The 13,653-nt window shown below is 45.7% G+C and overlaps 1 protein-coding gene across 1 annotated transcript; it reads right to left on the bottom strand.

The window, feature by feature from the left end:
• Positions 1-2,533: 2,533 nt before the first annotated feature.
• Positions 2,534-11,352, bottom strand: UAP1L1 (UDP-N-acetylglucosamine pyrophosphorylase 1 like 1; the record flags this gene model as incomplete). Its single annotated transcript, XM_010020166.1, has 8 exons — positions 2,534-2,620; positions 3,629-3,695; positions 4,458-4,643; positions 6,132-6,272; positions 7,064-7,257; positions 8,050-8,222; positions 9,419-9,594; positions 11,148-11,352. Coding segments are annotated over 8 exons (1,229 nt in total), but the record flags the coding sequence as incomplete, so codon positions are not given.
• Positions 11,353-13,653: the final 2,301 nt, after the last annotated feature.

The following is a 13,653-nucleotide window of genomic DNA, read 5'->3' as shown; positions in this document are numbered from 1 at the left end:
TCCACAATGTCAAACACTGTCAGGAATTACCCTCTGCTGAGTTCCACATCCCCCTGTACCTCTGCAACAGGGGCACTGCAGCCTCCAGCCAGGCCATCGGTGACACTCAGTGTCCTGCAGCTGTGCTGACAACACCCATCATGTGTAAGGACAAAGACAACAAGTGTATTTTCCTCATGGACAAGAAACACAGACAGACACATAAAAATCACAGTAACAACTTTATTATAAAAATGCTTAGGTGTCCAAAAGTTTCTGGAGTACTAAAGGACCTCCCTTTGTTTTGGGTACTTTTTTCATTTCATAATGCATATTAGAATTTTTGCTACATACAGGACAGATACTATTTTTCTTTTTTTTTTTTTAAGTTCTCTCAGAATTCTATGTTTCAATTTAAAATGTGAGGAGTTGTAGAAAAAAACCCCAACAGACAAGGCATTCAGCATGCAAAATCAGCTTCTCCTCAAAAACAACCTCTAAAACCAGTCAACAGTTCAGTGTACTTATGATTAAAGCTCATGGGAACTGAAGTCTCAAAAGAAAGCACTTTAGAAAGAGTAAAAGAAATATGCTTTCTTCATAGAGCTGTGCCTGAATCAACACGCAATACTCACAAAGATGCAACATAATTTGTTGGCAGATTGTCCTGGTTTCAGCTGGCATAGAGTCTGCTAGGAAGAAAATTAACTCTATCCCAGCCAAAACAAGGGCACAGATATAAAACTTGACTGACAGGAGTGGAATGACCCATAGAAACACTGTAAGGAAAAAAATACAGAATTGAGCATCACAGACAAATGCTTAATTTATACTAAAAATGAGAATTATGGACACACAGCAAACTGAGGTAATCAAAACTGTCATGAGCTAGTTTGCACATGCAAAAGGCTCACTACTTCTGTGCATATAGATACACCTTATACTGGAAAACTGACACTGACATTTAGATGCTTTCTTTGGATAACATGAGCCTAATCACAAACTGTATTTACTCTCAAAGCCATTTTTATATTTCTCCAACATTCTGAATACAGCTTCACATCAGGAATCACAGAAAGCCACTTAAGTTATTTAAAAAAATTATGCTTAATAAAACAGCATCAGCAATTCCTCGGTAGAAGCAGATGCATGAAATAACAACATTCCAGATGAGGCATCTTCCTCCCCACCTTCCTTTAAACCTGATTTAGGGAAGAAGTATAAAGTGCTCTTAAAGCAAAGGCCACCCAGAGGCACACCTGAAGCATCCTCATGAGGGTGAAACCACTCTGGTGTGTTCTGTGCAGGTTCTGCAGCAGGCAAGTGCTTGCCTGGCACAAGCTTGCCGGGGCAGCGCCCAAAGGCTGAATAGGAACAATCATTTGTGGCTCATGGTCACCCTGGAACCCTTGGCCAGGGCTGAGTTCACATGCTACATACGTTCTAACAATTAAGTGTCCTTAATTAGATGACACTTATCTCTACATTATGGTTAGTAATGTATTTAAATGGAAGGCATCTAAAGGATATCCAGAAACTGTAGAAGGAGAAGCTAGTGTTTTACCATGTGCAGTGATCATACAGGGATTGAGTCTTTTTCATTTGTTTTGGTTAGGCATTAAATTCTACCATCAGGATTTATGCCTCTTATTGCTTTCAGGTACTTTAAAAGAGTCCCCTTTGAGGGATATGGACCATATTAAACAGAAAAATGAAAAGTAACATAACTTTGTTATAGACAGGAGGAGCAGATGATTGCTGTGAAAAAAAATTATAATCATCTTCTTTTCAATAAAAAAACCAACAGCTGTAAAGAACAATCAGTCAAAGCTCCATATTTCCATATGTTTTCTTGGAATGGCACCAGCAAACCTAGATATTCATACTACTCTGATCTGCTTTGGAGTCCAAACCTCAAGCAACACTTATGCACAGCAGCATCCCTACCTACTGCAGACTCTGTGTGGTCTGGTTAGAAGATGCAATTGCTGAACTGGATCTTCTAACCAGCACGGCATTAGAGGAAAGATGGATCTTTGGAAAGAAAGGCCCCAGTACACAAACTCATTCCATACTTTTCAGTATGGCGCCTCAAACTGATTCTTCACGTGTGCACACAAATTAAAGAAATAAAACGATATCAGAAACCACTAACCTCACCACTACAAACAAGATCCCTAACAAGGCACTGAAGTGATTTAATCTTCTTGAATGCAAAGCTGATTTATTAGACCCTGACTGTCTCTGACATATTTGTATGCACAGCAAATAAAAAATATAAAATACATTTGGTACCCAGAAGGTATTAATCTTCATTCACATCCAAGTCTACAAAACAGACTGAGGTAAAAGGCACAGACTTCAAAGTTACCAAACAGAACTGGTAAGCATACATGTGTGTGCAAACACAATTGCTGCAAGGATTTGGCATCGATCGATACTGCAAAGCAATGTTTTTTATAATGCACTTCATAGCTGATTATTTTAGTAATGTCAGTTCTTACAATGGATCTGACAGACAGTATCTGATTTCAGAGAAAGGCCTCCCCCCTCTTCAAGAATTTTCTAGCGTTTGTGCTTTGTTTTCATCGAGTACAAAGGGAGATTGGAAGTTTCTATTCTTCATGTACACCTCCAGACCCTAAGAACATGTGAAAACAGCACTGTTAGGTTGTAAATGCATCAGACTGGTTATCTGCACTATTTTTAAGTCTCTCTAATATCCTAAACGAAAAACTGACTAGCCAAAGTGAAAAGGTCACTGGAAGGACAGACAACAGCAACAGTTTCCCCAGTGACAGGCAAAATGTTTCAGCCCCATGCCTCGGCTTCATAAAGGAGAGGCACCGATGAACTGTAAAACAATGGATCTCAAATCAAGCTTCCTGGGGAGGGGCAGGAAGGGGAAAGTGTATCCTTAACTCACATTACAATAATATTAGCAAAGAAAAGTCAACTTAAATTGCCTTGTTTTAATTTTTTTCTTACAATGCATCAATTGCAATGAGTTCACTACCTGCACACAGAAACCCAGCAAAGATGTAAAGTTTTATGAATGCCCTTCCTCATAGTGTCCACATATCCTCCTGCAATCCACTATTTCTCAACCTGTCTGTCTAACACAGGGAAGCTCCTCTTCTTGCTACTAAATGGAAGTAGCTTTCCCAGGACCAATTATTTGCAGAGGGACAACTTGAGAAATCCAAGATATTGTTTCTCTAAATCAAATGCACATATCACACTTCTCACTCAGTGTTCACTGACTGTGAGAGACAGGCACAGATCAGCACACACCGAATATAGTGACCCCATGGATTTTGTAATTTGGATATTCCATGATTTTAATTCATAAGATCTCAAAGTACTCATAAGTCTGGATGAAATTGTGCAGTCTTGTTGCAAATCTCATTTTACAGATGGCTAAAATTGAGCATGCACAAACTGCTGAAGAGTAAATCACAGTGGAACCAGGAATGTAACACTGTCGTGGTTTAAGCGCTGAATCCCAGACAAACACAAAGCCCAAAACCTAGTTCCCTGATCTTACCATTTCTCAGCAAGCCCAGGCTAAAGAAATCCCCCATATTTGGAAGGAAATCAGATGTATACCTGCATACTTAAAAATACCTCCACAGACAGTTATTCTCACCTCTCCAAAGTAAGACACTAATGGAGAAATCTCACACACAGCCGGAACATCTTCAGGTCCTGAGAGACTAAAGAAGAGAACACAGGATTAACTTCTTGCTATGCTTAAAAAACAGTGCATTTTCTCAGAAAGCTCATCAAGAATAGGATATCCAGAAGGATAAGACATTTGCTATATTCACATGCACCAGACATTATCCAATCGCAAACTGTGAAAATAAAAGGGAATTAGCAGGTCCCAAATATTTCTCACCAAAACAAGAACATCGCTTTTATTGGGGTGCTTTTCAAGTAATACAAACAGCTTGTGGGTTTATTAAACTATGAGTTGATGAAATAATAGCCCCACAGTGTAAAAGCAGCTTCCCATTTAGAATGATGCAGGAAGTATCTGAATTGGTAACTGCTATAATAGCTGATCATTAAGGCCACCTGAGAATCATGCTGGGCCATATTCAGAAAAGCTGGTGAGGACTACATACTACAATTCCTTGGGCTGGCTAAACCAGAATGATGGGAAAGGTTGCCCCTGCCTAAGAAACTGCTACAGGAGGAGACAACTCATGACCACAAGGGCAGGAATCTCTGCCAGACACAAAGCCCTGAGCACTGTGCATTACTGCGTGGAGCAGTCGCAACCTGTAATGGAGCAGGAGCTGTAATGGACATTACTCTGTATGTTCAGAAATTACCAGCTGAGCAAGAATCATGCCGAGTCACCCTGGAGTCAAACTAATGCCTGCCTTTGTAGAGCACAGTACATGCCATTAGCTAGCTGGCATGGCTGAGAAGCCACAGGCAGGGAAGCTGCAGGACACAGAGGTTCCTACCTGAGTTTCTCTGGTATCCTGCAACCATTTTCATCCAGAAATCTGGCCCCAGCCTTGAGAGCCCAGCGATAATGCTGGGCCAGGAGAGCTTCTCGTGCAGTGGTGGGAGTGTCTTTGTCAGCTGTGTCTGCATTTTTTAGTGGTGAGAACTCTTCTTCTCTTAAAACTTCAAATGCCACAAAATTCCTACCAGCAAAGGGGAGAAAACAATGATAATGAAAAACCAAGCTAGCCATCAGCCCTGCTGATGCAACAACTTTCATGGGGAAAGGCTCATATATATTTCGGAAGCAGCAATGTATGCAGCCTGGGACAGTCAAGCTGAGAAAAGCCCACCTCCCATCTGAACAGCAAAGAAGCACCAGGGCTGTATGATGGAAAAACACAAGAAGCAGCTCAGTGTCTTTGGGAACATAAGAGCAGCCACACAACAGCTAGGCACAGGAAAGAGGAAAAACAACAGTTCTGCAGAGATCCCACAGAAACCTCTCCAGGCTCTGGGAGGCTCATGGACAAAAATTCTCAGCCAAGAGCACAAGAAGATGGAGAGAGAAACGATTCCTGAGGCTCAGACACAGCCCTGAGCACTTCAGAGCACTGCACCCTGCTCCAAGAAATGACACTCCACTTGAGATCTGTAGGCAAGGATCAACTCAGAACACCAGTTCCCAGGGATGAATGAGCAATATGGGAGGATTCACACTGAATGTTAAGTGCAGCCATTTACTAGCAATGGAAATGCAAATTAAAGCAATCCCACTGCAGCATCCATGTGCATTTCACGTGTGAAGAACAGCTGCCAAGCTGGTTTTGCAGTATTACCAGAAAAGCACAAGGAATCGCTGCTTGCAAATGAGTCCTTTCAATGCTCAGGACTTGGCACTGTTTCCACCACACTGGTTTTGGCTTAGGTATGTGATACTTTATTGAAGGCATGTCAGGAAACAGACTGGTTCAACCCCTGAGCTCTCTAAAATAAATCGTCTGAAGAGAAAAACACTGTCACCAAAGAAAGGTAATTCAGTTTTCATGAGGTCTTTTTCTGCCATTTGTTTAAGCCTAAAACAGAATTTTTACTGCTGAATTCCACACCTCAGAAAACAGCTTTTGTAAGAACTCTTATGCTAAATTCCTAAATTATTAAAATCCCACATTGTCAAAACACAAAGGACCTCTGACTGCACCGACACCAGGGCACAGCATTCTCAGTGCTTGGCAAGTCAACACTGACAGTTCCACAGCAACAGTAATTCGGCCCCACAGGGCTTAAACGACCTGTTTTCTTTCTGAGCACAAAGGGTGTGAGCACAAAACCCATAACCAGAGCTGCAGTTGCCATGGAAGCCAGAATCCTAAAAGACCCAATTTTTGGGGTCTGAACAGTCCAACATGGACTTGTACTACACGTTGGCTTTGTGCTCGATCTCCTGTTTTCTCTTTCTTTCACAGGGCTGGCAGAGGCCAGACCAGCCTCCACATTCTCGGTGGAACGAACATGGCCCCTCTCGGAGCCGACAGTGTGACTGTGGTGCTGGAGCTCGGTGTAGTTCCAGCAGCCTTTCTAAGGAGCCACCCACAAACCATACGCTCCCTGGCAAGGCCTGTTACAACCTACAGTCATTCAAACAAACATTGAGGAGAGGGAAAAAAAATTAAATCATGTCTGCCACTAACTTAGAGAACTGGAACACATCAAACACAAACTTCTCCAGCTTTATCCCGTTCGGTTTTAGTGGTTTTACCAGATTTCCCTCCTCGTCAATGTAGGGCACTTTCTTTATGGCTATGTGATGCTTCAGCTGCGGCTCGTATTTCCTGCAAAAGGAGAATAAACCAGTTCATTTACTTCATGCCCACTTAGAAAAAAATAGTTCACTTCTAGAAATGAGATGCCTTATTACTGCTCAAGGTCATCTGAACTGCTGTGGGTGTTGCTGTCTCCAAACTGATCCAAGGCACACCCAGGAAACACTGAGCAGAGCAATCCAGCCAGCAGGACTCCCTGTACCAGAGGGACAGGACAGGGTAAAGCAAGAGGAGAGGGAGGGCCTAACCTGGAGCTGAAATTGTTACCTGACCAGGATGACAACAGAGCACAGCAGATCCTGCAGACAAAGGTGGATCAAGCTCTTCACGAAGATTGTACAGCTGCTCACTGAATGCCCAGCATCACATCTCCATCTCCCAACACCAAGGAGCACAGTTGCCCCCTCCACCTTCACCCTCTCCCTCAACCTCTTGTTGTCCCAAGGGAGGGCATGTGTGGCATTGTCATTGAAAATCCTCAGTGTGGGGCTGCATCACTGACCATGATGCAGCCCACATGGCTGCTCAACTTTGCAGGGCCAGGAAGGTCATGCACTGGTATATCTCTGTTGATTTAGCTACAGCAAAGCATGCCACGTCTTCACTGGGTAAGGCCTGAAGAGCACACTGGGGCTGTTGGAAAGGGGACATAGCTGTTTTGAACTGTTTGGAGAAGAGAGGAGATGAAAGGCAGAGCAGGAGGCACCCATAACTAAAGTTACAGAGTGGGAAATGAGAACACCCACTCTTGGAGGCACTTCTGGGCTGCACAGCTGCCTAGCAGGTCTGCTGGAACTTACTGGGCCACTGTTTCCAGGAACTCAACCGTGAAGAAGTGGTTGCAGATATTGCCAGTGCTGTACATCAGTCCCCCATCGGGGCTCTGCTGCTGTGCGGTCTCCAGGCTGATCTCGCTGTACTCCACCACTTGGTAGACCCCATCCACACAGCACACCACCCCAACAGGCTCTGTGGGGTAGGCCTTCTCCACCACCTGTAACCACAAGACAGAGGGCTATGACAAGGAGGAAGAAAATCCCAGCACTATTTCAACTCCAAACAACAAACAATCCTATAGGACTGTTTCCCACTGATCCTCTGGCACCTCAGGAACAGGGGCAGGGCAGTGCTAGTATCCAGAGTAGCCTGGAGGCACATTTTGCCCAACAACTGGGCATAAAACCCAGTACTGCTCAGAAGACAAACCAGTTAAAAAAAATCAAATACCATGGGACACTTTTCTTATCAAAGACTGGGACCTGGCATTAAATGGAAAATGTCTGCAGCTACTAGCCTTCAGTGTTAATGATTAAAGTAATATATATCTTTCCTTAGGCACCTGCTGCTTTAGGGTGACAAAACCCAGGCTGGTTTGGCTTTCTCCATCTTCCACAGCAGGGCATAAGGAATGCCTTCACTAGTCTTAAAGGTGTATTTATAAACCACAACCCAGTACAATACAGCTTCTAGATAGGACAAGTGCCTTTGCAGAAAGGGCAGGTCATAAGCAGGAATTAATTCCAATCTGTAGTTCCCTGTGCAATTACAATCCCTGCTCTAATGGAAGTTTATTTCCGACTGTACTCTGGGAAGAGCAGAGGACACCAACAGATAGGGATTCTGAATGCAATGCAGGCAGCGAGCAGCTCCTCTAACAGCTTGGAGCAAGCTGCTGTTAGAGGTGTGAACCCCCCAGTTCACCTAAGCTCACCCAGCCAGCAGCTTCCAAGCATAGTCAGACCTTAACTGCCCATGGGACAATGGCCCAGCGTTAGCACCGCTTCACCTTTGCACCGCAATCTGCCCCTTTGGAAACACAGAAGCCTATGAAGACTGGATCTGCCATTTTCACGAGGATATTGTCCACACAGTATACATGGACATACTGGATTCCACGTTGCTTCATGTCATCCAAAATCTTATTATCCACCAAAGCACGGTATAAGCCACCATTGCCATCTATAACACAAGAGAAAAGAAAAAGACCTGGTTAATTAGTGCCTTTGTGGGGGGTTTGGAGCTAAAAGAGCAAAAGCTCTGAACTTCTTAAACAGCAGAGCAGGGAATGCTCTCTGGCCAAGAGTCAGTGCGACCAGAGTCAGTGCTACCAGGTTTTATCACCAGCTTTGCCACACAGTTCAGGCAAACCTCCCCTGCACACCCCAGATTGCTCACTGGCAGAGTGGGACCATGGGGACCAGCCTCACAGAGAAGCCTTACGACACTTTATGAAGTCTTATAAGATCCTCAGAGGGAAAACACCGAAGGGCAAAACATTATATGGAGGGTGGGAAGAGCCTGTTACATTCATTATCTTCCAGTGCATATATTATATTTTTAATTATATAAAAACCCCAGCTTAGAGGAAAAGACCAGAATAAATCTTATTCTCTATTTATCTTTCCCCCCCAACTTCCCAGTGCCTTTTAAAAGGCTTGAACTGCAGCTGCACAAGACACCTTCACATTTGCTCCTCAGAGATCACACTTTCAAAGTTCCTCCTTTGACACTCCTGTCAGCTCAAGAAAACCACTCTGCAGCCACAAAACTGCATCACTGCAACCTGGCCCCAGCCAGGCTGCCTTCACTGAGTCTCTTCGCATGTCCAGGTTAAGAGGAGAACTGTACTGAGACACTGCAATTGTTTTGCCGAGTTTATCTTCTTTACCCATTTCCAGCTATCAGCCTTGAACACGAGCCTGGCTCCTGGCAGCTTCACCGCTGGGTGGCAGCACCTCGGGGACCTCACGCACAGCCCTGCCGCTGCAACTTGCTCTTGACCTGTAGGCTGCATCACTCCTAATCCTGCTAATGCTCCCAGACTTTGATAAAAACCTCCTGTGGCCGAATCTCTGGGAAGAATAGAACAGAGATTGCTGCACTCTTGATCACTAGCCTGAAACATTGACCTGAACCCTCCCATGCTAATCAGAAGCATTAACACTGACCCAGCTGGAGAGAGATTTGAGCAACCTGGTCTAATGCCCATTGGAACTGGGCAAGCTTTAAGGTCCTTTCCAACCCAAACCATTCTGTGATTCTATAATTCTATGACCTCCAAAGACTCCTCCATGTGCCAAGGCTGGCTGATGGCTGGTAGCAATTATCAACACATATTACATTACGGTACCATGTAAGAGGAAACAGCAGGGTACCTGGAGCCATGGCAATTTTCCCCTTCTCCTCCAAGATGGCCTTCCCATCAAAGGTGACGGCGGGCAGCATTCTCTGTTCAAACATGACCACATTGGATCTATCCAGGTTGAAGTAGTTGTGTTCTACAAAGAATTCCTTTGTCGGCCCCAACGTGAACTCGCTTGTCATGATGTACCTGGGTAGAAATGGGTGCTGAGTAATGAGCAAGATAAGCACAAGCAAAAGACAGAACTACAAATGGTACAGAAAAAGGAGGAAACCCAAGAGTGTTAAATGAGAGACACTACAGTGTCCTGCAGTATGCAACTGAGCAGGAGAGCTCTCCTCCAGAACTCATCCCACAGGGACACTGCACAGGGTCTTGTGCATGATCCTACCCACAGGCTTAGCTCTAGCCAGGACAGAATGTTCCCTACATGTGAATGACATCTGGATGAGCTGGAAAACAAAGCAAAGGACAGTACAACAGCCTCATTCACCCCAGATTACAACTGATGTTAAGTGCCTAAAGAAGCATTGACTGGCATGAGGTGCTGAGAATGAGCTGCAAGTCCTCAGCAGCTCAGCCTGCCAGTGTCTCTTCTGTGCCAAGGCCAACAGCAGCATTTTCAAATGCTGGCTGCAGGATTTGTTTTTCTCTTAACTTCCTCTATTTCCTCCTCTCCTTCCAGCTCCATGTTGCTGCTGTTTTTAACTCCACTTCCTTTTTCAACACAGTAGCTAAGAGCCATCTTAGCTAAGAGCCATCTTCATCATCTTCCTGTCAAGCACTTCAACTATTGGCAGGGGTATACAGGGTCCTCTGCCGGCATGCCAAGGGAATCAGTCCCTTGCACAGGAGAGCCCAGACCTCATACACACCCCAATGTACATCTTTGCAGCACAGCATAGCCTAGCCTCTGGTGTACTGTAGTAGCCAACTGCCTCCTCAGCCCAGAGAGAGGAACTATAAACACCAACAGATCTTGCAAATAACCCATCCTGGGTTCCACCAGCACCAGGGATGGTGCATTTGCAGCTCAGGTCATAAGGGTATCTCTCCAGAGCCTAACAAAGACCACTCTGCAGAGAACATTCCCAGAAGCCTGCTGCAGCACCTTCCTCTCTCTTGCCCACCACATCCTATAGGGAATTCATATTTTGCACCATGCACAGAGCTGGTCTCTTTTGAAGCCTTTTGAAGGTTTTTGAAAGCAGCCAGAAGAGACAACAGCCATCTGTAAATGACAACAGCAGGACATGGCCTGGAAATGGAGCATGACAAGCATTTACTACTGTGAGGGGAAGCCTTTTTTGCTATGGCAGAAATTGCAGGCAAGAAGGTCTTGGAAGGTGAGCTCCAGGTAATCTCTCCCTCCACGCAGTAACCTGAGACGGCACAGCACAAATGGATGACAACTCTTGTGAGGCATCCAAAACAGGCACTGAAAAGTGCTCTGCAGAATGCTGTCAGGGACTGTGCTTAAAAAGACAGCATGGTACAGCAGTGAGGGTAGTGGTCAGTGGTTCAAGGGCAGTGCTCAGTCCCTCTGGTCTGCAGACACAGACCTGCCACTCCTCACCCTTGTGCACCCTGCGCCAGCTCCTGGCATTACAAATCTTGCCAACAAAAGGCTCTCCCTTGATATGTCTTTCTACAGCCCCAAACAAAGTGCTTCTAGATAACCACACAGGCAGGACTGCAACACAGATGCCTGCAGAGTAGGTCTCTGGCTCCAGGTCACCTACCAGGGGATGGCACACTTGCAGTGGTGTCTCTGGCCAGCGAGCTGCTCCACTTTGTGGATTCTTTCTGCTTGGATCTGATACAAGGTCTTGCCACTGGGCAATCCCACGTTGTACATGCCCTTGGGATAGCTCACTCCCAGGCGAGTTCCTTGTCCTCCAGCCAGGAGCAGCACTGCGACCTTGTTCTGTGAGATCTGATGCAAGCCTGAACAGGAGAAAGAACCTCAAGGGAACATAAGAATCACAAAAGCAATCAGCACCCCATGCTCTTCTCCTGAGCCTTTCTGCAGAGATCAGGCAGCAGCCAGAAGCTGCCAGTTCAATGCCCACTGCTGGTGCTTCAGAGAAAAACAGGATGCTGCATGCCATGAAAACGTCCATTTCACCTCTCTGAGGCAGCAGTTTCCTCACCTAAAGCAGCAAATTGTGTAACAACTGGAAACAACCACGAATTACAGTTTAGGAGGTTCAAACTGGAAACTGGGATAAAAACTCTTTACTAGGAAGGTGATGCTTGATAAAGCCATAGCTGGCCTGACTTAGGGCTGGGTATGGTCCTGTTCCAAACAGGGGCTGGACCAGAGACCTCCAGAGGTCCCTGATCACCAGCATTTCTACATCCCAAAGAAGCTAAGTCTCATCATCTTCAATAAAGCATGGGCGTTTCTGGAATCTGCCTTGATCAACTCTCTCTCTGTGTGCTCCAGCTCCGGTACAGCTGCAGTCAGAACCAGTAACACAGCCAAGCCTGCAGAAGCCACAACTCCCATGACCTAATTAAAAAACAGTATTGCTTCTCCTCACAAACCAGGAAAGTCCAGAACTTGGGGAAGAACTAGAGCACATAATAAACCCCCAGCTCATCCACAGTCTTTGCTCCCTGTCTTCTCTCAAGCCAGCAGTCAGTAATGACTGACAACCATGAGAAGGATTTTTCCGTAGGGAACACTTTGTGTTCCTCCAGGAATGCAATGAGCTCTGGGACTGCCCAGGTCAAAAGTTCCAAGTTCTGTTGCTGTACTGGAGCTATCTGAGCCTTCTGCAACCTAACACAAGCCCAGCATGTATCACTGCGTCTGCCACTGCTCCCTGCAGGTCCAGACAGCCCGTGCTTCCCCCATCCTCTGAGGAGAGGACCAACACCCAGCTTTAACCACACCTGGGACTAAAAAAATCCTGACTTGGACTGAAGATACTGAATTTAAGAAAAACAGGATTGGTTTTACACTCATCTTCAAATAATTGGCTGTTGAAATGAGCAATAGAGGGGAAATAGCAACTGTTGTTCTAATAACCTGGCTGGGTTTTAATTCTGTTTAAAATCTAACTTTCAACAATAAAACCAGACATAAGTCATCCATGACACTGCAGTAACACTAATGACCTCTCCATGCTTACAAATTGCAGTCCCACCACAGCAGCAACACCATGTTTCTGCCTAAACAAACGTCTTCTGAAGAGGCTGGAGATGGCAGCTTGGGCACACCGAGGAGGGTCCTGACAGCTCTTTGCTGCAGAGCAAGCCTTTGATTGCACAGGACCTCAGAAGTGTTTGTTCAAAGGCACCTCTGGAGATCTGCGTTCCACCCTCCCACTCCAAGTGGGATCAGGAGAGCTCTCTAGAGGGAAAACTGTATGAAGGTGGAAGTCTTGGGGTTTCAATGTTTCAGGAGGTCCTTGGGTAGGGGGTGAAACTTGAATGGGTTTAAACTTAAGATTTACAAGGCACAGACGATGGTACTGGTGAGCTGTACAGTGGTGCAAATAAAATATGCCTAATTTTGCACAACAAATCACAAGCAATTAACAGCTCCTTTGCATCTTTATTGAACTTCCTATCACAATGGCTTAAAGCACATAGCAGGGAGTCTAAGGTGTTAGTTACACCACTACTACTTGCTCCAGATTCCAGCATATGGTTTGTCATCGTGTGCTCAGCAGTCTGTTTGCCAGCAACAGCATGATCATGGGAGAAGGGAAGGATCCTGGTAAAAGGCCACAGGATCTAGGATGGTGACTGTCCCTCCAGTGCAAGCCAGCACAGAGGCAGCCAACTCGTGCAGGACACAAGCCTGGCTTGGTGCAGCCCTTAGGCACACAAACCCAGGTAAACCTTCCTTCCAACCAGCCCGTTCTCCCTCCCTTCCTCTCTCCTCCCCATGCAGACACAGATTCAGCAAACCAGCAGCCAGCTCAGCACCAGACCAGCCAGGTGTGCTCAGATCCCAGCTGGCCTTTGAGTCCACATCCCCGCCAGGACATTGCCTTGGCTTGTGCCCGTGCCTTGAAGCAACAGCCGTGGGATAGAGCAGGGAGGAATTACAGGCCAGTGGAGGGGTCAGCAGTGATAACAAAATTACCAGTGGGAGAGGAAAGTCACTGTGGTTAGAAACCAAAGCCAAACTCTCTGGTTTAGGTCACTCTGCTGTGGCAGCCACCCCATCCTGGGACAAGGCAGGGAAAAGACAGTTGCAGCTATAGCTGAAGCACTGTTACCACGAGTGAG

The sequence above is a fragment of the Nestor notabilis genome, unplaced genomic scaffold, assembly GCF_000696875.1.
Source record: "Nestor notabilis isolate BGI_N333 unplaced genomic scaffold, ASM69687v1 scaffold25908, whole genome shotgun sequence".
In the NCBI taxonomy this organism is placed as follows: Eukaryota; Metazoa; Chordata; class Aves; order Psittaciformes; family Psittacidae; genus Nestor; species Nestor notabilis.
This window is presented reverse-complemented; position numbering and strand designations above follow the sequence as displayed.